This window comes from Oratosquilla oratoria, chromosome 23, assembly GCF_046742065.1.
Source record: "Oratosquilla oratoria isolate Oo_2021 chromosome 23, ASM4674206v1, whole genome shotgun sequence".
NCBI classification, from domain to species: Eukaryota; Metazoa; Arthropoda; class Malacostraca; order Stomatopoda; family Squillidae; genus Oratosquilla; species Oratosquilla oratoria.
Window position 1 is genome coordinate 16,043,304 of NC_134799.1, and position 25,056 is coordinate 16,068,359.

Genomic DNA, 25,056 nt, shown 5'->3' on the forward strand with positions numbered 1-25,056 from the left:
GTCTCCTGTCGGCATGCTCCGCCTTTGTAATCCTTTGTAAACTGAGATTTTGTTTGAGATTTCATTGATGTAATTTCATCTCCGCCTCGGCGAGGTGCGCGCGCGCTCGCGCAGTTATCGACCGAGGCACAGGAGAATAGCCATTCTCGGCTCCTCGAGACGGTGGAGGTGGATGTGGAGGAGATGGAAGTGGAGGGAGAGGATGAGGTGGAGGAGGATGTGGACGTGGTAGAGGAAGTGGAGATGGAGGTGGTAGAGGTAGGAGGGGGTTGTGGAGGAGGTGGGTAGAGAAAAGGAGGAGGAGGAGGTGGGTGTATTAGAAGTGGAGGAGAAGGTGGATGAATGTGGAGGTCGAAGATGAGGATGGGGAGGATGTGGAGGTAGAGGAAGAGAAAGACGAGTATGTGGAGGTGGAGATGGTGTGTGAAGTGGAAGTAAATGTGGAGGTGGAAGATAGAGGATGTGGAGGTGGAGGAAAAGGAGGAGGTGGAGGAGGTGGAGGAAGAGGAGGAGGTGGAGATGGTGTGTGAAGTGGAGGTGAACGTGAAGGAGGATGTGAAGGTGGAAGATGAGGAGGAGGATGTGAAGATGGTGGTGGTAGAGGAAGTGGAGGAGGAGGAGGTGGATTAGAATGGATGTGGATGTGGATGTGGAGGAGGAGATAGCTGTGGCAGTGGTACCACCCAAGTATTGAATGAGACGGAGTCTTGACTTTCAGGTATTTTTAGAAGCGTTCAGGTGGATGAGTGTGTCTGTCACTGTGACTGTTCGATGTTTTTAGATCGACAACTACAACTACAACAATTATTACAACAACAATTATTACAACAACAATTATTACAACAACAATTATTACAACAACAATTACAACAATTAATACTACTACAACAACAACTACTATACAACAACTACTACAACTGCAACAACTACTACAACAACTACAACAACTACAACTACTACAACTACAACAACTACTACAATAACTACAACAACTACAACTACAATAACTACTACAACTACAACTACTACAACTACAACAACTACTACAACTACAACTACTACAACTACTACAACTACAACAACTACAGCTACAACTACTACAATTATAACAACTACAGCTACAACCACTACAGCTACAACCACTACAACTACAACAACTACTACTACAACAACTACTACTACTACAACTCCTACTGCAACAACTACAACAGCAACTACAACAGCAACTACAATAACAACCGCAATAACAACTACAATAACAACTACAATAACAACTACAATAACAACTACAACAACTGCACGAAGCTCAGCGAACGCAAGAGACTCGAAGGTTCGAATCTGGTCGAGCGAGTAGCGAGCCAGACTGGGCCCCGAGCTTTCAGTTTCCTTATAAGGAAGATGTGGGGATTGCCAAGTTACGGCCATATGTAAACGACCAGTTATTAGCAACCATTTTTTTTTTTTTAGGGGGAGGTGGGGGGGGACGGGGCAGCCTCGCAACAAGTGAATAGTGGTTGAATAGTACCAGAACGTTGCATAGTGAGTTGTGTCTCGAAGAAGACGACGAATCCTGTATCCAAGTGTAATGATACAAATTTCTTGTCTTCAGAGGTTCTTCTACACCTGATCACATAAGACAAAATTCGGACCTTTAAAGGAAAACTAGCGTTATCGTCAGCATTAACCAGCGCTTCTATACTTGAGGACAAAATCATATCGAAACTGTGGAGCCATAGATGTGAGTGGAACAAATGGGTGGTGGATAGGAAAGGAGTGGATGGGAGTGGAATGGTGGATAGGTTGGGGTGGATGCATGCCTTCGATGGCTACCTCCCTTACTAGGTGGAAGAATCCCTTGGTATGTAGATAGTCTTAAAACGTTAACAATTTTCACAAATAAATTCCTTCTAATACAACAGAATTATGAAGGTTTTGTCGTGTTCAGACTTGCTGACTCACTGCAGGACCGGCCTATCCCCCTAGCATACATAAGGACGAAAGAGACTCAGAGACCATAAGGCCTACACTAGGCAGTTCCTTGTCCATTACCACCTGTCATCCCCATTCATAACGTTGTCTAACCTTTCTTAAAGCAAACATTAGTTTCATTGTTCACTAAATGGTTACAAGTCGTTGACCACTCTATTGGTAAACCAGTTCTTGCCTATTTCCTTCCTAAACCTAAATTTCCTAAGTTGAGGAATAGCTTCAGAACTTCAGAGAGAACCTTAAGGAGGTCATGAGAGGACCTTGAGGTCTTGAGAGGACCCCGAGGAGGTCGTGAGAGGACCCCGAGGAGGTCGTGAGAGGACCCCGAGGAGGTCGTGAGAGGACCCCGAGGAGGTCGTGAGAGGACCCCGAGGAGGTCGTGAGAGGACCCCGAGGAGGTCGTGAGAGGACCCCGAGGAGGTCGTGAGAGGACCCCGAGGAGGGCGTGAGAGGACCCCGAGGTCATAGGGGACCCCGAGGAGGGCGTGAGAGGACACGAGGAGGTCGTGAGAGGACCCCGAGGAGGTCGAGAGAGGACCCCAAGGAAGTCGTGAGAGGACCCCAAGGAGGTCGTAAGGGGACCCTGGGGAGGTCGTGAGAGGACTCCGAGGAGATCGTGAGAGGGCCCCGAGGAGTCGTGAGAAGACCTCGAAGAGTCGTGAGAGAACCCCGAGGAGGTCGTGAGAGAACCCCGAGGAGGTCGTGAGAGGACCCTGAGGAGGTCTTGAGAGGACCCCGAGGAGGTCGTGAGAGGACCCCGAGGAGGTCGTGAGAGGACCCCGAGGAGGTCGTAAGAGGACCCCGAGGAGGTCGTAAGAGGACCCCGTGGAGGTCGTGAGAGGACCCCAAGGAGGTCGTAAGGGGACCCTGGGGAGGTCGTGAGAGGACTCCGAGGAGATCGTGAGAGGGCCCCGAGGAGTCGTGAGAAGACCTCGAAGAGTCGTGAGAGAACCCCGAGGAGGTCGTGAGAGAACCCTGAGGAGGTCGTGAGAGGACCCCGAGGAGGTCGTGAGAGGACCCCGAGGAGGTCTTGAGAGGACCCCGAGGAGGTCGTGAGAGGACCCCGAGGAGGTCGTGAGAGGACCCCGAGGAGGTCGTAAGAGGACCCCGAGGAGGTCGTAAGAGGACCCCGTGGAGGTCGTGAGAGGACCCCGAGGAGGTCGTGAGAGGACCCCGTGGAGGTCGTGAGAGGACCCCGAGGAGGTCGTAAGAGGACCCCGTGGAGGTCGTGAGAGGACCCCGAGGAGGTCGTAAGAGGACCCTGAGGAGGTCGTGAGAGGACCCCGAGGAGGGCGTGTGAGGACCCAGAGAAGTTCGTGAGAGGACTCAGAGAAGGTCTTGAGAGGACCCCGAGGAGGACGTGAGAGGACCCTGAGTATCCTATAGTATTTCTTGGCCTTTAGATCCTGAAGAGACCTTCACACGTTCAGAGGCCTTCGTAGGGTGTAATACGTCGCAATACGTCACATTCCGACGTCCTACGTGTTTGGCCCCACGACAAGATCACGGCGCATCGGTGCCAGCAAGTTCGAAAAGGGACGTTTGAAGAAGAAGAAGAAGAAAAAGGACAAATTTCCTGATTTAGCCTGAGTTACCGTTATGGTTTCATCTCTTGGTCTCTCGCTCTCTCGTTCTCTTGCTCTCTCTCGCTCTCTCGCTCGCTCTCTCGCTCTCTCTCTCGCTCTCTCTCTCCCTCGCTCTCTCGCTCTCTCTCTCGCTCTCTCTCTCGCTCTCTCTCTCGCTCTCTCTCGCTCTCTCTCGCTCTCTCTCTCTCTCTCTCTCTCTCTCTCTCTCTCTCTCTCTCTCTCTCTCTCTCTCTCTCTCTCTCTCTCTCTCTCTCTCTCTCTCTCTCCCTCTGTCCTATGTGACCCAGTTTGATCCAACTTGACCTAGCATGTTTTTTTAAATTTTGTTACGAACGACCACATGGAAAAAGTTAGTTGTAAGAAAAATCTGAAAAATCAATCGATTGTACAAAAAAAAATTGTATGGAAAGGTGAAATTATATGGTCTATGCTCAGAGATCTATAAGAACACAAGTTCGCGTCTCAGAGCATCCATTTATTAAAAAAATAAATTGATAATAAAAATTATAGTAATAATAAAGGGTGCGAATTATGAGCCCTGTGGAACACCACAACGCAGATACGGAAGTCATGCTACCAACAACACAAGAACATAAGAATGAAGGAGACTGCAAGAGACCATAAAGCCTACACAAGGCAGTCCTGATGGACTCTCCCATTCTTTCCTCTTGCTGAAGGACCTGTCCCAGCCTGCAAAGCTGGTCCATTGGACTTGATTGGTTCCATTGGATGGAAAGGGACCAGCTGACATGACCTCTTTATCGGTTCTCGCCTCCTCTCTTTGGTCACACTCTCTATTTATCTCGCTCGTGTTCTTCCTTTTGTTTCTGTTTCCCTCTCTCTCTCTCTCTCTCTCTCTCTCTCTCTCTCTCTCTCTCTCTCTCTCTCTCTCTCTCTCTCTCTCTCTCTCTCTCTCTCTCCCTCCCTCCCTCCCTCCCTCCCTCCCTCCCTCCCTCCCTCCCTCCCTCCCTCCCATCTTTTCCGAACTTGTAACTTCTTTGATTTGAAACTATTTTCTGAATATGTGACGAGCACTAGCTCTCCATTCTTCGTCTTGACTCTTCGCTACTGATGAAGGTTATCACACTGGGCTATTTTTCCTCCAACCTCCAACTAATCGGTGGTACCGCCAACCTCCATCACTTTTTCCGCCGTCAAATCACGTATGGCAAACTCTTTGGTTTTCTCAACAAAAATACATAAAATGTCATTTGATCTACTGGAGGAATTTTTTTTTCTCCAGCATATCATATTCCTTCCCGAAAGCTTCGGGCTGCAAATCTACCCCCAACAATCGGAGGAAAAATTGCCCAGTGTGATACCGCTTTGCCTGGGGTTCCACGGAAATGAATAAAAATCATCCGATGACATCTTGGACGGAAGAAATGTCACCAAACGGGTTAACCGAGATTAATTAAGCTAAACCCCATTTTTCCATCGATGGGGTGTCTGAGAGATGAATTAAATCGTCTGCCGAAGGCGAGGGTGAAAAGGAAAAGGTGCCCTCCGGTACGGAAGGGGTCGCGCGCGCACGCACACACACACACACACACACACACACACACACACACACACACACACACACACACACACACACACACACACACACACACACACACACACACACACACACACGCACACACATACACACACAAGGGAAATTAGCATTACCCTAGATCGGTCATACGAGCTCTGAGCTCTCTTCCGGGAGGGAAATAGCTGTCGGTCACGAGTCCAACACGTGATCCAAAGACCAAGGTGAACACACACACACACACACACACACACACACACACACACACACACACACACACACACACACACATATATATATATATATATATATATATATATATATATATATATATATATACATATAATATATAATATCGCGGTCGAGTGAATCATGGAATGCTATGAAGGAGGCCTTTGTTCAGCAGTGGACTTAGGATGGTTGATTTGATATATATATATATATATACTTATATATATATATAAATATGTATATATATATATATATATATATATATATATATATATATATATATACATTCACCTTGTCCTGGGGGGGGCTAGCCAAGGTAGATCAACCAGAAGAGTTCTTGACACTTGCTGAAACAAAGACTTTTTTTTTTTTTCTTGGGGGGGGGGGGAGCTTTTCGCTACCCAAGGAAGGCCAGCGAGAAGAGAAGTTCTTGACACTGTTGCTGAAACAAAGACCTCCCTTGGCACCCGTAACACAGGGCACCTTGGCATCTCCACTCTTTGGGGAGTGCCAAACTCTCCGCGGTTGATTAAAATCGTCTGGCGCCGGTATGCATTGTTCTCAAAGAACGCGAAGAACTCAAAGAACATCAGTAGAACAATCTGGCGTTGGGCATAAGATTTATGAAAGTTGCCGCTTCAGCAAATGAATCATACGAGACAGTCCAGAGCTGAATGAAATCGTCTGACGTCAGATACATGAAAATCAATCAAGGCTCTTATGAACGAGTTAAATCTCCTTAGAAAATATTATCGAAATATGCCATAAGATAAAGATTTATAAGAATATTTTCATGTCGGATCATGAATTATCATTTTTTTTTTCACAAATGATACTTTTACTTACACTAAGAAGGCATAATTCTTCCGCTCAACGCTTCAACTTTATTACGCATTTATGGTACGCCGTGTAATAACCGCAGTTAGAGTACGCCATTATAGTACGCAATGTTGTAAAATGCAATTATATTACTCCGTGTAAAGATACCCGCACACATTACTCCGTATAAGAAAAAACGCAATCATATTATACAATTTAAAAGAAAACAGACAAATTACAGCATGCCATGTAAAGAATAGATAGTTTAATAAATTGGTAATTAGATCAAGATCAGTAGATAAATAAACAAATCAATAGTCAAGTAGAACAATAAGTCAGTAGTTAAAAAGATAGATACGTTAGTAGTTACACAAATAAACAAACTTAAAAACAGAAACCGACGAACAAAAAATGAAATTCATAAATCTGTTCATCGGTGGCACTCCCGAACGATGAGAGCCAGAGGGAGGGAAGGAGGGAGGGAGGGAGGGAGGGAAGGTCAATGGGCCTTTGACCTTGGCCAGAGCTTACTCATCCTCTGCGAAGATCGTACTGCATGACTGTATGCCGGGAAGGTCGTTGAGAAGGTCATCGGTAAGGTCGGGGAGGTCGGTAAGGTCTTGGAAGGTCTGTTAGGTCGAAGTCTGTAAGGTCAAGGAAGGTCTTGGGGGTCTGTAAGGTCTTGGAAGGTCTTGGAGGTCTGTAAGGTCTTGGAGGGCCTGTAAGGTCTTGGAAGGCCTGTAAAGCCTTGGAAGGCCTGTAAAGCCTTGGAAGGCCTGTAAGGCCTTGGAAGGCATGTAAGGCCTTGGAAGGCCTGTAAGGCCTTGGAAGGCCTGTAAGGCCTTGGAAGACCTGTAAGGTCTTGGAAGGCCTGTAAGGTCCTGGAAGGCCTGTAAGGTCCAGGAATATCTGTAAGGTCCAGGAAGGCCTGTAAGGTCTAGGAAGGCCTGTAAGGTCAAGGAAGGTCTGTAAGGTCCAGGAAGGTTGTTGGGAAGCTCCTTAAAGTCGGATTATATTCATAAACGTACAACCTTTATGCAATCCACATTCGAGGGACTTCGGTGGCATCCCTACGGAACAGAGTCACGCAGTATTCTTTTATGTTTGGATACTCTACCCCCCCCCCCATTTCAAAAAATGATATTGTTAATAATTTTTTAGATCTACTACCCACTCCCCTTGTTTGGTGTCATCGCTAAATCTCGCCTTCATCACCTCTGATTCCAAGGATAGAAGCGTCGGTTATATCAGCGACGAAACAGAAATATAAAATGTCAAAGATGGTCTTAGAGCGTAGTTGTTCCTAAACGGTGATGGGTACCTACTTGTCGCGAATCTGCAAGAGGAGCGTCGCCGGCCACCGTGGGGCTGCGAGCTTCCTGTCTACGAAACCCAAGACGACACAACCCGAACTTCGAGTGATTCTTTGCGAGATCGAGAACACAACGTTCCTAAGCCTCCCGTGACATCACCAGGTCGATGGCACTAAGATCAGGTGGCATTTCAAGGGTTATCACACTGGGCAATTTTCCCTCCGACATCCTACCTCCAACCTCCATTTGAATAACTAGAATAGGACTTTGCTTACAGAAATCTAGACTTCTCTAAGAACATTTTAACAGTGTGTCTAACATTCGTATGGGTTTACACTCTCTTAGTTCATTATTCAGCTTTTTTGTAGATTACGGAAAGATAATTTGATATTTGGAGATTTGAGAAATGAGATATTGTAACCAAAGTCGTTTTAGCTCAAAACGACGCTGGTAAAGCCCGTGGAAGCCCATTGTGATAACCCTTCTAAGACACTGGCCCTCTAAGTCACACAAGATGACGTAGTGGCACTCTGAAAAAAGAGGAAGAAAAAAATGTCTTCACGAGATGTGGTCTCTTTATAGACCGACACGACGTCACGATTCGAGCGACCAATCACAACAGACGTGCGTATATAGGCTTCATATTAGGGGTTGGACACAATATACTCCATACCCAGTTGTAGATCACGTGGGAAGTAAGGTGAGAGTAGAGAGTGTGATGATAAAATTGCAAGAAGCAAAGAAGCAAGACTTTGATCACCATTTAACAGCTGCCTATGAATTTTACTTGCCATAGAAGCCCATACACTTAGGGCAAATGTAACAACCCCATTGTCAAATGCTTCCTTTTTTTGAGAAGTCTATTTGCCTTCAAGAAATTTTGGTTTTGGTGTCGGTGCGTCTCTTCTCTCTGTCGAGTTACCAACGCCTATTAGACCCATCCATCCCCGGTGCTTTACGTAGAGTAAGCACTGCCTCGTCTCTCCTGAGGATTTTGCAATGAGGAAGAACCAGTTTCTCATAAAGATATGGTCTATGGACTGTAGTTTACCAGCGCTTCTATCCTTGTGGACAATTTCGTGCTACGAAGACGTTGAGGGGGGGGGGGAGGAAGACGTCTTGTTCTATTAGCGGGCAACCACGAAGAAGGTGCGCAGAAGTCGGCAGATGTATCGAACCGCAGACTCCAGAGAAAGCGACCTGTAGAAAGAGGAGAGAGAGAAAATTGAGAGAAAAGAGAGGCGATAGAAGAGAGATTAGAGATAGGGAAAGATGGAAAGGGAAATAGTGTGAGAGATGGAGAGATGAGGAGATATGAGGACTGGGTGGGAGTGACGGAGAGGAGAGGGTGGGAGTGAGGGAGAGGAGGAGAGAGTGGGAGTGAGGGAGAGGAGGAGAGAGTGGGAGTGAGGGAGAGGAGGAGAGGGTGGGAGTGAGGGAGAGGAGGAGAGGGTGGGAGTGAGGGAGAGGAGGAAAGGATGGGAGTGAGGGAGAGGAGGATAGAGTGGGAATGAGGGAGAGGAGGATAGAGTGGGAATGAGGGAGAGAAGAAGGTGGGAGTGAGAGAGAGGAGAAAGTGGAGGTGAGGGAGAGAAGGAGAGAGTGGAGATAATGGAGAGGAGAGAGTGGAGGTAAGGGAGAGAATGAGAGGGTGAGGTAAGGGAGAGAATGAGAGAGTGAGGTGAGGGAGAGAAGGAGAGAGTAGGGGTGAGGGAGAGAAGGAGAGAGTAGGGGTGAGGAAGAGAAGGAGAGAGTGGGGTTGTGGGAGGGAAGGCGAGAGTGGGTTAGAGGGAAAGGAGGAGAGAGTGGTGTGAGGAAGAGGAGGAGAGAGTGGGGATGAGGGAGAAGGAGAGTGGGAAGAGGAAGAGAAGAAGAGAGTGAGAGTGAGGGTGAGGGAGACAAGGAGAGAGCGGAGGTGAGTGGGAGAAGGAAAGGGTGGGGTGAGGAAGAGGAAGAGAGGGAGGGGAAGAGAGGGGGAGGAGAAAAAGGAGAGGAGGAGAGGGGGAGGAAGAGAGGAAAAGGAGAAGAAGAGAAGGTGAGGGAGGGGGGAGAAAGAGAGTAAGAGGAGGAGGAAAAGGAAGAGGGGGGAGAGGAGGAGGAGGGAGAGAATACGGGGGAGGGTAAAAGAGGGGGAGAGGGTGGGATGGAAGGAGTGGGAGGTGAAGAGGGAGTATGTGTAGGCGTTATGGGAGTCATTTCTGGGAGTACAAGACTAATGGAGTTTATTCCTGGCGGTGGGCGGAGGGGTGGGGGTGGGTCCAGACATCATCACCATCATCACCACCACCATTATCATCATCACTTCACCATGATCACCATTATCATTATAGCCATCACAATTATCATCATTAACATAATTACTGTTACCATAATCACCTATATTACCATCACCATCATCACCATCATCATCACCACTATCATCACCACCATCATCACCACCATCATCATCATCACCATCATCATCATCGCCACTACCATCACCATCATCACCCCATCACCCCATCACTATCATCACCATCATCATTATCATCATTATCATCATCATCACCATCATCGCCACTATCATCATCATCACCATCACTATCACCATCATCATCCCATCACCATTATCATCCCATCATCATCACCATCATCATCACCATCACCACTATCATCATCATCACCATCATTATCACCATCATCACCACCCCATCACCACCCCATCACCATCATCACCATCATCATCATCATCATCATCATCATCATCATCATCATCATCATCATCATCATCATCATCATCATCATCATCATCATCATCATCATCATCATCATCATCATCATCATCATCATCATCATCATCATCATCATCATCACCATCATCACCAACATCATCATCATCATCACCAACATCATCACCAACATCATCACCAACATCATCACCAACATCACCCACCACCACCAGGGTCCCTTGGGCCCGATACGGAGAAGGAGGAGGAGGAGGAAGAGAAAGAGGAGGAGGAGGAGAAACCGGTTCGAGTCCTGCGGTGTGCGATGGTGTTGTCGCCAGCGGTTTGTAGCACAAATCCAGTCACTGCTCTCTCTCTCTATCTCGTCCCTTTATCTCTCCCTTTAACTTCTCTCTCCCTTTAACTTCTCTCTCTCCCTTTAACTTCTCTCTCTCCCTTTAACTTCTCTCTCTCTCCCTTTAACTTCTCTCTCTCCCTTTAACTTCTCTCTCTCCCTTTAACTTCTCTCTCTCTCCCTTTAACTTCTCTCTCTCTCCCTTTAACTCCTCTCTCTCTCCCTTTAACTCCTCTCTCTCTCCCTTTAACTCCTCTCTCTCTCCCTTTAACTTCTCTCTCTCTCCCTTTAACTTCTCTCTCTCTCTCCCTTTAACTTCTCTCTAGCATAGGTATTCCCCTTCGCTCCGGTTCACATATTACACGTTTTGTGGCCGTCGACCTCCAAGAGACCATAAGGCCTACACTAGGTAGTTCCATGTCCATTACCACCTATCATCCCCATCCATAAAGTTATGTAGACTCTTAAAACAATAAATATTTTCGGCGTCCACTAAATCTGTTCAATTTAAACCTATTACTACGAGTCCTACCCTGTTGTCTTAATATGATGACCTTGCCTGTGATCTCGCTACCTACGTGCGCTGGTGGCGTAATTGAAAGCGCGCTGGTCTCGCATCCTCCTAGTCACGGGTTCGAACCCCGCACTCCTTTCCTGCCCCAACAGTCCAAGCGCATAAAGATAACTTTTTCGGGCCCAACTGATCAGCGCCTCCTGGTGTAGATTCTTCGGCTTGGTAGACCGAATTGATCAGATTAGAGTTTTTGAGGTTGTTATGAGTGTTTTACATGGGAGTTGTTGGATGGTTATTATGTATACATGAATACAAACATACGAGTACGTACATACATACATAGGCCTACATATATAGATGCATAACACATACATATCTACATACATAATTTGTTTCCTTTCCGTGTTTGTAGTCATGAATACGTACATACATTCATACATAGGTCTACATATATACATAATGCATACATATTTACATACACAATTTGTTTTCTTTCCGTGTTAGTAGTCAAGATAATGACCCCTATGTGCCATCTGCCAATTTATCAGATAACCAGGAAGCCCTTCGATAGAAACGCCCTTCGGAAGAGATCCTGGCCCCTTTGCCCACTCGTTCGTTCACCAGAAAGCCATCGTCAGGAGTCTTGGGCAAATCAACCTGGCACGGGTTAGCGTGGAACTGGATGTGTTGTCTCCCCTAAACCATATTGACCCTTTTGGTAAGAAAGCGAAAGGCATAGTAAGGGGACTCCTAGGGTTACTTTTCAGTAACACTAACGAGAAACCCGTTCAAATACACCAGTTTTTACTCATCAACCAACAACACAATCGATTCTGTGTGTTACTGTATCAGGTAGATTCGTCCGCACTTGTGCGTTGGTAAAGGAATGTTAGTGTAAAAACATGTCCTGCTTTTGTCGTTCTTCCCTGTACTGTCGCACGGTCAAACAAGATTTTGTAGAACAAAGTTAAGATCCTGGACTACTAGGAACTCCTGAGGGTGTTAGACTACCAGGGAACACTGAAATAATTCTCAGGGGGATACTGGAAACGTCTTTTCCCCTGTGGTAATTCGGCACCTGAGGTCCGTTAATCAGATGTATAGAGAGTGCTACACTGTCTAGCCCTGACTAAAGGTGGGATGCGAAGGTTGGGGAAAGGTAATGTGACGATACCTAAGATCTTAATTATTCCGATACGAGTCCCGATACTGCTACCTCCGATTCCGATACCTGCAATGATTATAAACCATGTTTATTTTCAGGCCCTGGTTTGGGAAACGAATACTTTATGAACAAAGTATATTTATTAATCATTTATCGGAAACTGAAGTTTAGAGCAGTATCAGTATCGGAATCGGAAGCTTAGATCGGTATCGGGACTCTCATCGGAATCGTTCAAATTTTTGGTATCGTCCCATCACTAGAATTTCCAAAAGGTGAAGAACCTCTGTAGAAGTCGAAGGTTTCCTTTTCTTTGTTTTGAGAATTTCGTGGAGCTCTTTCCTTGCATATGGAGTTGACTTCGAGAGTTTCTTAGCGTCATTTTCCTGTGAATGTGTTTGAACTCACGTAAGCCCCCCCCCCCCCCCATTTTTTTTTTTTTTTTTTTTTTTTTTTTTTTTGCGAGCTGGTACCCGCCCGGATCTCAGCCTTGCATGTGGTCCGGGACTGTTCGAACGCAGGATAGACGGTGATTCCACCACGGTAGGCCACTACTAGGAGAGGCGATACCCAACTAGAGCTGCTGCATCACTCACACACACATACACCTCGTGGCGCTGTGGTTAGAGTTCACGCCTGCCACTACGGTGGTCTAGGTTCGACTCCCGCCCAGGGCTGAAATAATCTCAGTATCGCTTTGCTGCGGGGTGTTACTCCAACTCTCGTGGGCGGGGAGTTGTGTGTGTGCGTGTAAGATGATAACATTACCCATAGATCGGTCATACGAGCTCGGAGCTCTCATCCGGGAGGTTGATAACTGTTGATCACGAGTCCAACACATGATCCAAGATCATGGTGAATCACACACACACACACACACACACACACACACACACACACACACACACACACACACACACACACACACACACACACACACACACACACACACACAAACAAACTGTAACCAAGTCACCTCAGGTCCGAGGTAGGGGAACATTACTCAGAGTGGACGCCCTGCCTAGCCTCTGCGCCGCGGACAGGATTCAAACACACGCCCGGAATCCCCCACGCGGTTACCAGACACGCGCGTTACCACTGAACCATGACGAGCTCCTCACGTAAGCTCATCTCTGGAAGAAACGGCTCCTTCCGTGTGATGTAAGGGTCGACAGTGACTGCCACTTGCCCGAACACAGAGGGTAATGAGGGTCACTTCCCATGAGACTAAAGGTGGTGGCACACTAAGCATTTCTCGCTAGCATGTTACTTGCTTTAGATATTTGGTTTTAGTACAAAATAACTTTGGTTACGACCTTTTTTTTATCTATTTATTTATTTACTTTTTTTTTTTTTTTTTTTTTAAGATTTCCAAATGCCAAATTACTCTTCTTGCGTCATGTCGCGAGAAGCTGAATGACGAACTAAGAAGTTAAACCTAGAATACGAATGTTAGACACAAAATTGTTGAGATGTTCTTACGGAAGTCTAGAATATTGCAACCCAGGTTCACTCTACTCAAACGAAATAGCAAAGGCAAGTAGCATGCTAGCCTAGTGTGACACAACCTTAAGCGACACATGGCGTAGACTCCATACGTCTAATTTGAGTAAAGGAGAGATTGAAATGGAAATGAGTAACAGAGAAATGAGTAACAGAAGGATGAATAATGGTCATTCTTCTTTGAATGGAGAACCGTCTCTAATCGTAAAAGAATGCTGTGTGGGTCTGGTCCGTGGGGGTGTCTCTGAGGAAACGAGAGGCGGTGAGAGTAGCGGTCATTTTCAGATGAATCGATGACGAGTTGTCGATCGCTGGCAAAGATCACCAACCTCAGCGAGACAAAAGATATATAAATATAGATTATTGATAATAAAGTAAGATAAAATAAAATGTACATACATATACCAAGGCTTTTTCCCCCTTACAAGGGGGGTAGCCAAAAATGTAAAAAACTAAAAAGAATGGAAAATAAATAAAAATAAAAAAGAATAGAATGAAATAAGTAAGGACAACTACATACAAAACCAAAACCAAAACAAAACTAAAAAAAAAAATAATAATAATAATAAAAAATAAATAAATAAAATAAAATAAGATAAAATAAAGTCAATATTTTTGGCCCCACCCCTTCCATACCTGGTAGTACCTTTACCTTTCTCCCGGATGCCGACAGCCGATTTTATTCAGCTCCTTGGCACTGATGACCCAATCAAGGAAAGCGTGCAGCAAGTCTATCTTCTAGTCTCGGGTTCGAATCCCGCACGCCTTTCCGATTCCCCCAGATTTTTTTCCCGTTCCCAAGGGTCCCTGAAGCGGCTGAATGGGCAAATATGACGACCCCTAAGTGCCTCCTGGCGTAGGCAACTCTTCTTGGCACGACAGTAGTGAGAGTTTGGGGATATTTTGGCGAACCGAAACAATGTCTCATCAGGGAATTTTCTTTCATTAAAAGATGACTATTCGTTCTTGTAATGTGTGACGTGGTGTGACGTCATCTATAGGTATTTGTATGACGTCACCGATGACCAGCGCTTCTGTCCTTGGTGAAGGTTAATGTTAGTATGAATATTAGTGTGAAAGTTAGTGTGAATGTCGGTGAGTGTGAATGTTAGATAAGTGTGAATGTTAGTATGAACATTACTGTGAAAGTTAGTGAGTGTGAATGTTAGTGAGTGTGAATGTTAGTGAGTGAATGTTAGTGAGTGAATGTTAGTGAGTGAATGTTAGTGAATGTGAATGTTAGTGAGTGTGAATGTTAGAAAAGTGTGAATGTTAGACAAGTGTGAATGTTAGTGAATGCGAATGTTAGTGAATGCGAATGTTAGTGAATGCGAATGTTAGTGAATGCGAATGTTAGTGAATGCGAATGTTAGTGAATGCGAATGTTAGTGAATGCGAATGTTAGTGAATGCTAATGTTAGCGAGTGTGAATGTTAGTGAGTTAGTGAGTGTGAATGTTAGATAAGTATCAATGTTAGTGAATGCGAATGTTAGTGAATGCGAATGTTAGTGAATGCGAATGTTAGTGAATGCGAATGTTAGTGAATGCGAATGTTAGTGAATGCGAATGTTAGTGAATGTGAATGTTAACGAGTGTGAATGCTAGAGAATGAATAAGTGTGATTATGAAAGTGAGTGTGAAAGTGTGAAAGTGAGTGTAAAAATGAATTATCAATGAGCGTGAAAGTGAGTGTAAAAGTGAGTGAATGAGTGTGAAAGTGAATAATTGTGAAAGTGAGTGTGAAAGTGAGTAAATGAGTGTGAAAGTGGGTGAGTGTGAAAGTGGGTGATTGTAAAAGTGAGTGAACGAGTGTGTGAAAGTGAGTGAATGAGTGAAAGTGAGTGAATGAGTGTGAAAATGAGTGAATGAGTGTGAAAGTGAGTGAATGTGAAAGTGAGTGAATGAGTGTGAAAGTGAGTGACTGTGAAAATGAGTGAATGTGAAAGTAACTGAGTGATTTTGAAAGTGAGTGAATGAGTGAGTGTGAAAGTGTGAATGAAAATGTGAAAGTGAGTGAATGAGTGAATGTGAAAGCGAGTGAATAAGTGATTGTGAAAGTGAGTGAATGAGTGAGTGATTGTGAAAGTGAGTGTGAGTGGATTAATGAACGAGTGAATGAGTGTGACTGAGTGAGTGCGTGCGTGCGTGCGTACGTGCATGTGTGACTATGTCCTTTCTTATTTTAACTCTTCATGATTAAAAGTAAACGTACGTGACATTTTGCATACGAGCTGATTCATACCTCTCACTATAGTATAACCACCCACCTCTGCTTGCAATGTAATCCATTTATCCGTGGTGCTATTTGAAAATATATATATAATTCTGTTTTATATGTATTTATTATTTGTTTATTCAATGTTTATTTGTATTTATCTATTTATTTTTATTTATTTATTTATTCATGTGTCTATTCATCTATTTATTAATTTTTATTCACCGTTGGAGAATCTAAATATATCTAGTATGGCTGCCCACGCGCAAGTGGGCGGAGCCTATGCTATGACGTCATATCGTCTCCAATTCCTTCAAAACACTGTGACGTCATAACGACCACGAGGGCATTTTTCAAATATGGGAAATTCCTTCTTGTTCAATTTTCAGACTTAACCCGTTCTAGGAATTGACTAGATACTCTGTAAACCTAGAATACGGGTCGGCCAATCCGCCTAAGGCGATGTTTGTTACATCTGTCGCTATCTAGCAATTGAATCCTGGCAATTAACCAATTCTATTTAAATCTTCCTGTAGGTTCAAGATGGCGGCGGCATTACACTATCCTACGCCTTAAAGTGCATCAAGTAAACATTCATTTCTCTGTTTTATCTCTTCTAAACTCGTCCACGAATCTTCCACCACTTTCGTCAACTCTTTCGCTATCTTGGAAGTACAACTGATATGAATAAATTCGTCTAACGACACCTTGAATCAGTTGACAATGATTCTCGGAATGATTCGGGTCGTCTTCCTGGAGGAATTGAAGATTCAGGTTAGACTGCGTCTCGGTAGTCTGTGATTCAACGATTTAATTAGTGATTCAGTGATTCCGTCAATTATTCAGTCGATGATTCAATTAGTGATTCACTTATTCAGTAGGTGATTCAGTTAATGATTTAGCGAGTCAATGATTTACTCTGATTCAGGTGTTCATTCTATTTCAGTGATTCAGACATTGATTCAGTTCATGATTCAGTGATTCAGTTCATGATTCAGTGATTCAGTTCATTTGGCAATTCAGTGATTCAGTCTGTGGTATAGTCCGTAATTCAGTGACTTATAGATGAAGGGGGAACTTACGCAAGGGGGCGCTTAGCTGCCATAGAAGCAGTAACCTGTGCCTTGTGTACTCGGATAGCCGGAGCAAGTGGCAATCACTATGTGTGTGTGTGTGTGTGTGTGTGTGTGTGTGTGTGTGTGTGTGTGTGTGTGTGTGTGTGTGTGTGTGTGCGTGCGTGTGTGCGTGTGTGTTTACTTAGTTGTATTACAGGGGAAGGGAGCTATGCTCGTGGTGTGTGTGTGTGTGTGTGTGTGTGTGTGTGTGTGTGTGTGTGTGTGTGTGTGTGTGTGTGCGCGTGCGTGCGCGAGTGCGCGTGCGTGCGAGCGTATGCATGTGTGTGGGCACGCGCGCGTGCGCGTACCTATGCGTGCGCGTGTGCGTACAAACGGGTAATGCGTACACACAGCAGGTGTGTGGTCTATTAGACCTTAGCAGGCCGGACATTCCGCAATGGTCTGGGATTTTTCTTTCCACAGACCAGAATCCAGAAGATGGTCTCGGCCCAAGATCCCGATGAGGCGAATTTGAGTAAAAAATATTTTCTGACAGACGTCTAATGCACAGCGAGGTAATTTCCATGGCTTTTGTGGGTTTATCTCGACAAAAATCCAAAACTAACTTCTTACTAACAAGTGTTTCCAAGTTCCGTAGCGTTTCTGAGCACATAATCCCGTTTTAGTTAACTTTTAAGTTAGTTTTAACCTTGTAATACTCGACCGACGAAAGTGCCACTGACTACTCTCTCTCGCTCTCTGTCGCCGATCACCGTAATGTTTTGAATTGGCGATTTTGAGAAGACCCCGAAGGACCATGTTCGAATCAGCTGATTTTTCCTTCTGCTGACTCGTGATTGGCTCTTCTTGTTGCATAGGGGAACACACCCACACTTCCTATTGGTCCTCTTTCTCTGTTCACGTGAACATGGTGTGTTGTCGCAGAGGACGATGGACGGCGCTGGCGGACGTACGTTATACAAAAGTTTTCAATTAGAAAATTATCAACTTCAAAAATACCTTTTTAATACACGTTTATAACACTATAATTTACATTATAGATATTTTAGAATGTTCTATGATCATTCATTATTCACAGCTGCGTTATTTAGTAATTGTAAACAAATTTCTATGTACGATAGGTTCCCAGCTGGTATAGGAAGCTGTCATTTCGTTCGGTATCAGTCGGGCCCAAGCAAAAGGGAGGAGAACACCAGTGGTGTGATAGTCTAGACTAGTCTCAAAATATAGTTATTGCTCAATTTTAAGGCTGGTCAGAAAGAACGCCTTTATCTTGATTAAAATATTGTAAGTGACGGTAAAGTTAGATTTGCATGTCAATGTGTACATGGCCTGTGTAATTGAAAAAGCCAACTAGAAAAATAGTGTTCATTTAAAGAAAAACCGAAGTTTTGAAACTTAATTGGTAACTTCAAATCGTGTTTTGATTTATCACTGTGATGGATGATACTTCTTACAAGTCCTACGTGAAAACTCCCTTGGAGAAGTTGCTTGGAAACAAGAAACTTCGCGAAATTGAAACTTCGCGACATTTCTAAGAACACAAACTGACTTGTGATTTTTGTGTTTATGAGTGGATCAAGCTTATATTGTGATTGTCAACAGACAAACTGACGAAAAATCTTTTCGTCCTTCATATATATATATACCTGCCCAGTTGGAGTCGTCCATTTTTGCTTTGTTTGTTCTAAGTTGGACTTTTTAAGTGTGTATCGGTCATTTTCCCGAAACCACCCAAAGAGGGCACGTCTCCAACTTAACCCTAAGAACTGTGATTTCTGTGATGTTTTCAGTGTTGCACTGCGGTAGTTACACTGTAAAAGGTTCTAGAAACAAGTTCCAAATTCTAAGTCCATATTCGGGGAATGTGGAAACCTAGAAGGAAAAAAATAATAGAAGTTGAGTGATTGTGTCTGTATGTGAGGGATCCTGAAGTCTAGGACCTTGACTGAAGCTGAAACTTCAGTGGTTGTTTTTTGGTCTACTTCAGTGGGATCCTTTTTGTAAAAGAGCATCACCTTGATGTAGGGTGTGGATACAAAATGGTGGTGCTTATCAATCTTGTGAACATTATGTAGTTTATTTCAAAATTTTGAAAAGATCTTTATGATATTATTGTTAATTTGTTATTATTTATTTATATTTTTTTCGTGTGGTTTAGTGTGGGTCCGAAGTGACCTTTGTATATGTTAAGGAAGTTTGTTTATCTTAGTGTTTTGTGCTTAGTTTGGCACGTTGTAGTTTTGGTGCATGGTCGGTAGTTCAGTAGCAATTAACTATTTCCTGCCTTGGCGGTCATCTCGAGCGGAATTAAATAATCTGGCAAATATTAGCCAAAACAAAATCCTGAAAGTCACAATCAGGACCGAAAGACTTAACAATTCTTTCGAAAAAGAAAATAGATTTTTCGATTTTTTTTTTTCGAAAAAAAATTTGGTCTATAGAGATGAGGGAATCTTCGTCTTAAGTAGAATAAAATCGCCTAACGGCAGCTTGAATCTGTTAGAATCGACTAATGGCTTCTCGGCAGATCGAGACTGTCTCCATGGGCACCCGTGACCTTCACCGGTGCCCAGACATTCTTGAAGAAATTTCGATTTTGGCTGAATACGAAAAAGAAGAGAAAAAATAAAGATAAATTCTGTATATGGAGCATTTGTATCAAGTTGTTTAAGTAAAACAATACAAGATTAATCAATACTGTATATGGAGAATTTATAATGTGTAGGTTGAACATTTAAATCTCGTGGCAAGTGTGTTCAGGAAGGAGAAGTGGGAGTTACTGACACTAGCCACTAAATAAAGGACTATTCTACTGGACAGAGGATAGTTTTGGGGGTGAGATTCTTTGAAACAAGCTTGCAGATGGCGTTTGCTGTCAAGTCTACCTATTTAAACTTAACCTAGCGACGCATTTAATATTTATCGTTCAAACAATTCCCACACAATTGCATTCGGCAAAAGCGAACGCGGAGGAAAATAGGATTTCTATCTACCGGAGTCCCATTTTCTTTAGGGATCTCCCTCCCCTCTACCCTCTACCCTCTACCCCAAGCAGTTGATTATAATAATGGCCAAAGGACGGAATGATAGCATAAGCTTAGGGCGTTCCCCTCCGGTGTTAGTGTGACGGGTTGGGAAGAACAAGGATGCATAGATCGTGCCTGACGCGGACTTATGTAACCGTGCATGGCGGGGTGGATGTAACCATTGGGTGTGAAGGACACCCAAACGCCATCGCACAAGTGACGGACGCCCTCCCCGGGACCCAGGGTACTAGGGAAGCCCGCGGTCGTGAAGTGTACAATCCCATGATAAAGATCATGTGAGGGTTGCAGGTACGATGATCCATCCAACCTTTCTAGACGACGGGTATCGTGTGTTTATGTACTGGTTATACTCTTCTGTCGCGTGAGCGAACGTGTTGCTATGAGGCTATTCACTGACTCGCCGTCCAGCAAGAGTGGCGAGGGAGCGAGCGAGCGAGCGAGCGGACGCGATGTCCCTCATGAACTTTCATGAGTGACTGTACCCTGCCTCGCTGGCGGTTGATGCTCCAAGAGTCAACTTAATAGTTGTACGATTGAAAATCGGTCAACGGAAAGGTTGGCCTATAAAGTGATCAATTTGACGGACAGCAAAACAGGATTTTTTTTTTTTTTTTTTTTTTTTTATACGGGGGTGGGTGGGACGAAAAATACGGCTACTTAACAGGAGGAACTCCCGATAATCGATGGGACTTAAAAGCAACCAGCCATCCTTTTACTTACGCCAACTGTTAAATCGCCCAACTATTAAGTTGCCCCTGCGCACCAGGTCTAAGTGGCAGAGATGAGGACATTGAGTGTTTTATTTTTATCGGTAGGGGAGTAGGGGGAGTCTCCCTCCTCAGATCTGGGGTTGAGGAGTGCTGGGACTCGCTCATGGGTGGTTGAAAAGGGAGTACAGAACTTATGCTCGTAGAGTTCTAGCTGAATAAAATAATTTAGCGGGAGGCAGAATAAACGTGAGTAAAATACATTTGGTATAATCTAGATGCGGTTCTGATATCCTCTAGTGAGTTCTAGACGCGGCACTGATACCTAGAAGTGCGTTCTCTAGATGGGGAAGGCATCTCGGGTTCTTTCGAGTGGTGCCACAGGAGGAGAAGGCACTGGGGTGCCTGCCTGCCTGCCTGACTGCCTGCTTGGAAGTCTCGAGAGACCAAAGATCTCGTTACCTCGGATACACAGACCGTTGGAGTTCTCACAGTTGGGTTGGGTCCAGTACGTTAGGGAGTGGGAGGGATTTGGGTTCAGTACGGTAGGGAGTGGTAGGGATTAGGTTCAGTACGGTAGGGTTTGGGTTCGGTATGTTAGGGAGTGGTAGGGATTGGGTTCAGAACGTTAGGGATTGGGTTCAGTACGGTAGGGATTGGGTTCAGAACGTTAGGGATTGGGTTCAGTACGTTAAGGATTGGGTTCAGAACATAAGGGAGTGGTAGGGACTGGGTTCAGTACGTTAGGGATTGGGTTCAGAACGTTAGGGAGTGGTAGGGATTGGGTCCAGAACGTTAGGGAATGGTATGGATCAGAACGTTAGGGAGTGGAAGGGATTGGGTACAGAGAGCCGGCTGAGTGGGATTTACGTCGTTGGGGAGGAGTGAGGGAGTAGGCATTGGGTAGGGAGGGAGGAGCGAATGTGGGATGCCTTTAGGCAGGAGCACATGTAGAAAGAAAATTGGGTTCAGTATCCTTAGGGTCCTAGGGAGTGGGTGGAACTCAGTGTATAAACTTTCCCAACCGTTTTGGGAGTATATGGTGGCCTCCGCGGGAGTCAAATTCGCCCTAAGGAGGAGTTCAAGTGTCGGGGTGGGGAGTTCTTGGCTAGGTATCGGGTTTAGTATAGTGCAAGGTCTAGATAAGAACAGGGCAGTTCATTCCAGAAAGCTCCATATACGCCGTGCCTCGCCACAACGACTCCATTCAGCCAATTCATGGCTTTCCATAGCTTACTTTCAGAAGTGAACGGACCTGTTCTTGTGTCGACTTCTGCAGGGTGCGTACGTGCTTGCGGCAGGTGCCGCAGCCGGGGACGCCGCAGGCACAGGGCCGCGGCGCCAGGAAGCCGCTGGCAACAGGTTAGAGGAAGAGGGGGGGGGAGGGAGGTGGGTGGTGTTACAAAGTAAAAGATATCAAGTGTTTTCCTTCAAGGTAAATTGCTTGATGGAGGTGCTTTCGATGTAAGGGGAGGTCGCCGGCGAGGTAGATGGTTGGCGAGAACTCGGAGCCGGTCGTGTAGCCCCTCGCCCCCCCCCCCTGCCCACCTCCCCCCCCACACCCCCTTGACTCTCTCCCCATGGGGCCGGGGCGCTGTCGCCGCCGCCGCTGCTGGTGGCTTTCGAGTCACGGTCCGGACGAGTTCCAGAAGAACAGGAACTTGTGCCCGAGGAATAGTACTCTCTACTCTCTACACCTCTGCTCTCTACTCTATATTAATATGTCTTCTGTGTGTGCGTGTGTGGTGTTTGTGTGCGTGTGTGTGTGTGCGTGCGTGTGCGCGCGCGTGTGGTTTGTGTGCGTGTGTGTGGTGTTTGTGTGTGTGTGTGCGTGCGTGCGTGTGCATCTGTGCGCGTGCATGTACGTGTGTTTGTTACTTTAAACAACATGTGTATGGCGAGGAAATTTGGCCCACCTTCCCCATAGCTGTAATCAACTTAACCTAGGAAGAGTGGGGGGGGGGGGATATCTTGTTTGAATAAAATCGCCTGGCGGCAGCCAGAACAAATGTTTCAAGTCGTGATTGGCAATGAGGACTAAACGTCTTAAGGACAATTGAAAGGTTTCTTCTGCAAGGATGAAGCCATTGTGTGTGTGTGTGTGTGTGTGTGTGTGTGTGCGTGCCCGTGTGTGTGTGTGTGCGTGCGTGTACATATCTATATACATAGTACAGCATGTATGTAAAGTATCCACGAGTATGCATGTGTATGTATATTACACAAATAATATATTATACATAATATCTCGGTGTATGTGTGTGTGTCAGTAGCTACGTGGGGGGAGGCTGTGGAACTAGTCTAGTGTCCTCATTGTGTGTGTGATTCCCCATGGTCTTGGATCACGTGCTTGACTTGTGTACCACAGCTATTACTCACTTGGGTGAGAGCCTCGTAGCTCAAAGTCCGATCACACACACACACACACATTGCTTAGGGGAGTTAGTAACGGCTCGACGTATTAGTGAAAGCTAGTCGCGAGCGCGGTGGTAATTCTAACTACGACACCAGCGTGCGCCTCTGTGTGTGTGTGTGTGCGTGCGTGCGAGTGCACGCACGCCCTTTCAATGCTGATACAGACAAACCAATTCTCTCTCTCTCTTTCTCTCTCTCTCTCTCTCTCTCTATGATTTAAGTCATAATTATTACCCGGAGTTTCACTGGTCGAAAACCCGCTGCCCCATAATAACCGGCAATAATCCTCCAGATGAAAGTTTGTGGGAGGGGAGTGACGATGGTATTTAAAGACTGATAGTAGTTGGGACGATGATGCTATTCGACGTCTGTGTCTGGGGACCTGTCGTGGGAGTTTTGAACTCTGGGGTGAGTGGAGGGGAGGGGGGAGTTTGTTTCATGAATCATAAGATTTGAGGGAGTGAGAGATAAACCTGGAGGAGGAGGAGGAGTAGGTGTTGGACAACACCTGCTACAGTTCTATCAGCAAGAGTTCACGTGATCTGTGACGTCACGTCGTCCGATAAAGCGAGGCCGTCTTGAACCGACATGATGTGACTGTTGACCATTTAGCTGTCTAGCTTGAACGGTAGAACATGTCTAATTCCAGTCTCTGGAGAATACGTTAACTCTTTGAAATAAACAAGCTAGATCTCCATTAATAATTCTAGATAATTATTCCTCTTCTAAGAAGGACTGCCACGGGTTTTTGTATCTTTTTAGTTTTATAACGACTTCGTAGATTCTAGTCGACTTTGACTCATGCGTGGCCGCAGAAGACGGGCAGAAGTGAGTGTGATTTATATTTATTTATATATTTATTTATTTATATTTTTCTTTGTTCTGGTCACTAACACGAGTAAGTGCATTTAGTGAACCCAGATATTAAGTGGAATAAGGTGTATCGTGTAGTGTTGATTAACGGGAAAAGGATTCTTAAGGTTGTTGCTTGGGAGAGGGGGAGGGAGGGAAAGGGTGGGAATTGATCAAGCTGATGTCGCCGACAACTCTTACCCCAGAAATTCGAGTGTCTAGTTGCCTTGGCGACAACCTACATTCACCGAAGTAGGTGAACAAGCAAAAGTGTCCCATAAAATCTGCAAAAGAATGAACATGTTTTCAAAATCCGTCGATACAATTCCATTCCCGCTGAAACCAAGATGTCGTGAACTAGATACGTACCTACAAGGAAAGGACTTGTTTCATAATAATTCTCTTTTTTTTTTATGAAGTCGTGTCGTATGACTGTTGGTGTAGACGGGTTCTTTGCATTGTGGGTAGGGAAGATGACTCACCAGGAGGTTTCTTGGTTGAAGGGAAAGGTAAGAAATGTGGTGACAGAGGCAGCTTGTGTGGATTCAAAGATCAACTTGTAGACACTTTATCATTTGTCTACGGGATTATAAATTAACATTTATTTTTAGTGAATGGAATTTTTATTATTTGTATATTTATTTACTTGCTCATTTATGTTTGTTTATTGCTTATGTGTCTTGTCGGGGCTGTCACAGAAGTCCTTTTTTTATTTACTTAATCATATTTGAATACTCTGACATTCTTTTTTTATTGTACGCATTGGGAGGTGTTTGTGTGGTTATCCATTTTTGATCAACTAAATGCACAAGGTGTGTGTGTATGGTAGTTTGCTGTAGCGAAGCAGGTTCCGAGCCTCTGAGTGAGTCAGACGTGTCATCACCCGAAAGACGTAATTCGTTTACGAAATCAAAGTCGTCACTGGGAAACCTTTTGTTCGTGCTCAGACTGCAAAACTTGCCAGCCATTGGAAAGTTGTCCGAATTTCCCAGTAGATGGCTCTAAAAGATGTTGGTTCTATTTTATTTTGGG

At 44.9% G+C, this 25,056-nt stretch overlaps 1 protein-coding gene across 9 annotated transcripts in view; it reads left to right on the top strand.

The window, feature by feature from the left end:
* Positions 1 to 25,056, top strand: part of LOC143037985 (protein phosphatase 1 regulatory subunit 3B-like) — a 271,022-nt gene that overhangs the window by 215,197 nt on the left and 30,769 nt on the right. The window contains exon 1 of one of the 9 annotated variants that reach the window (XM_076206756.1): positions 17,896 to 17,952. The exons of 1 other annotated variant lie outside the window; for it this stretch is intronic. In XM_076206756.1, coding sequence (XP_076062871.1) covers positions 17,911 to 17,952 — 42 coding nt within the window. In that variant the 5' untranslated portion in view covers positions 17,896 to 17,910. Of the gene's footprint in view, positions 1 to 17,895; positions 17,953 to 18,142; positions 18,291 to 23,615; positions 24,001 to 25,056 lie in introns of those variants that run through there. 7 more of the 9 variants (XM_076206758.1, XM_076206759.1, XM_076206763.1 and 4 more) reach the window with 7 other exon arrangements.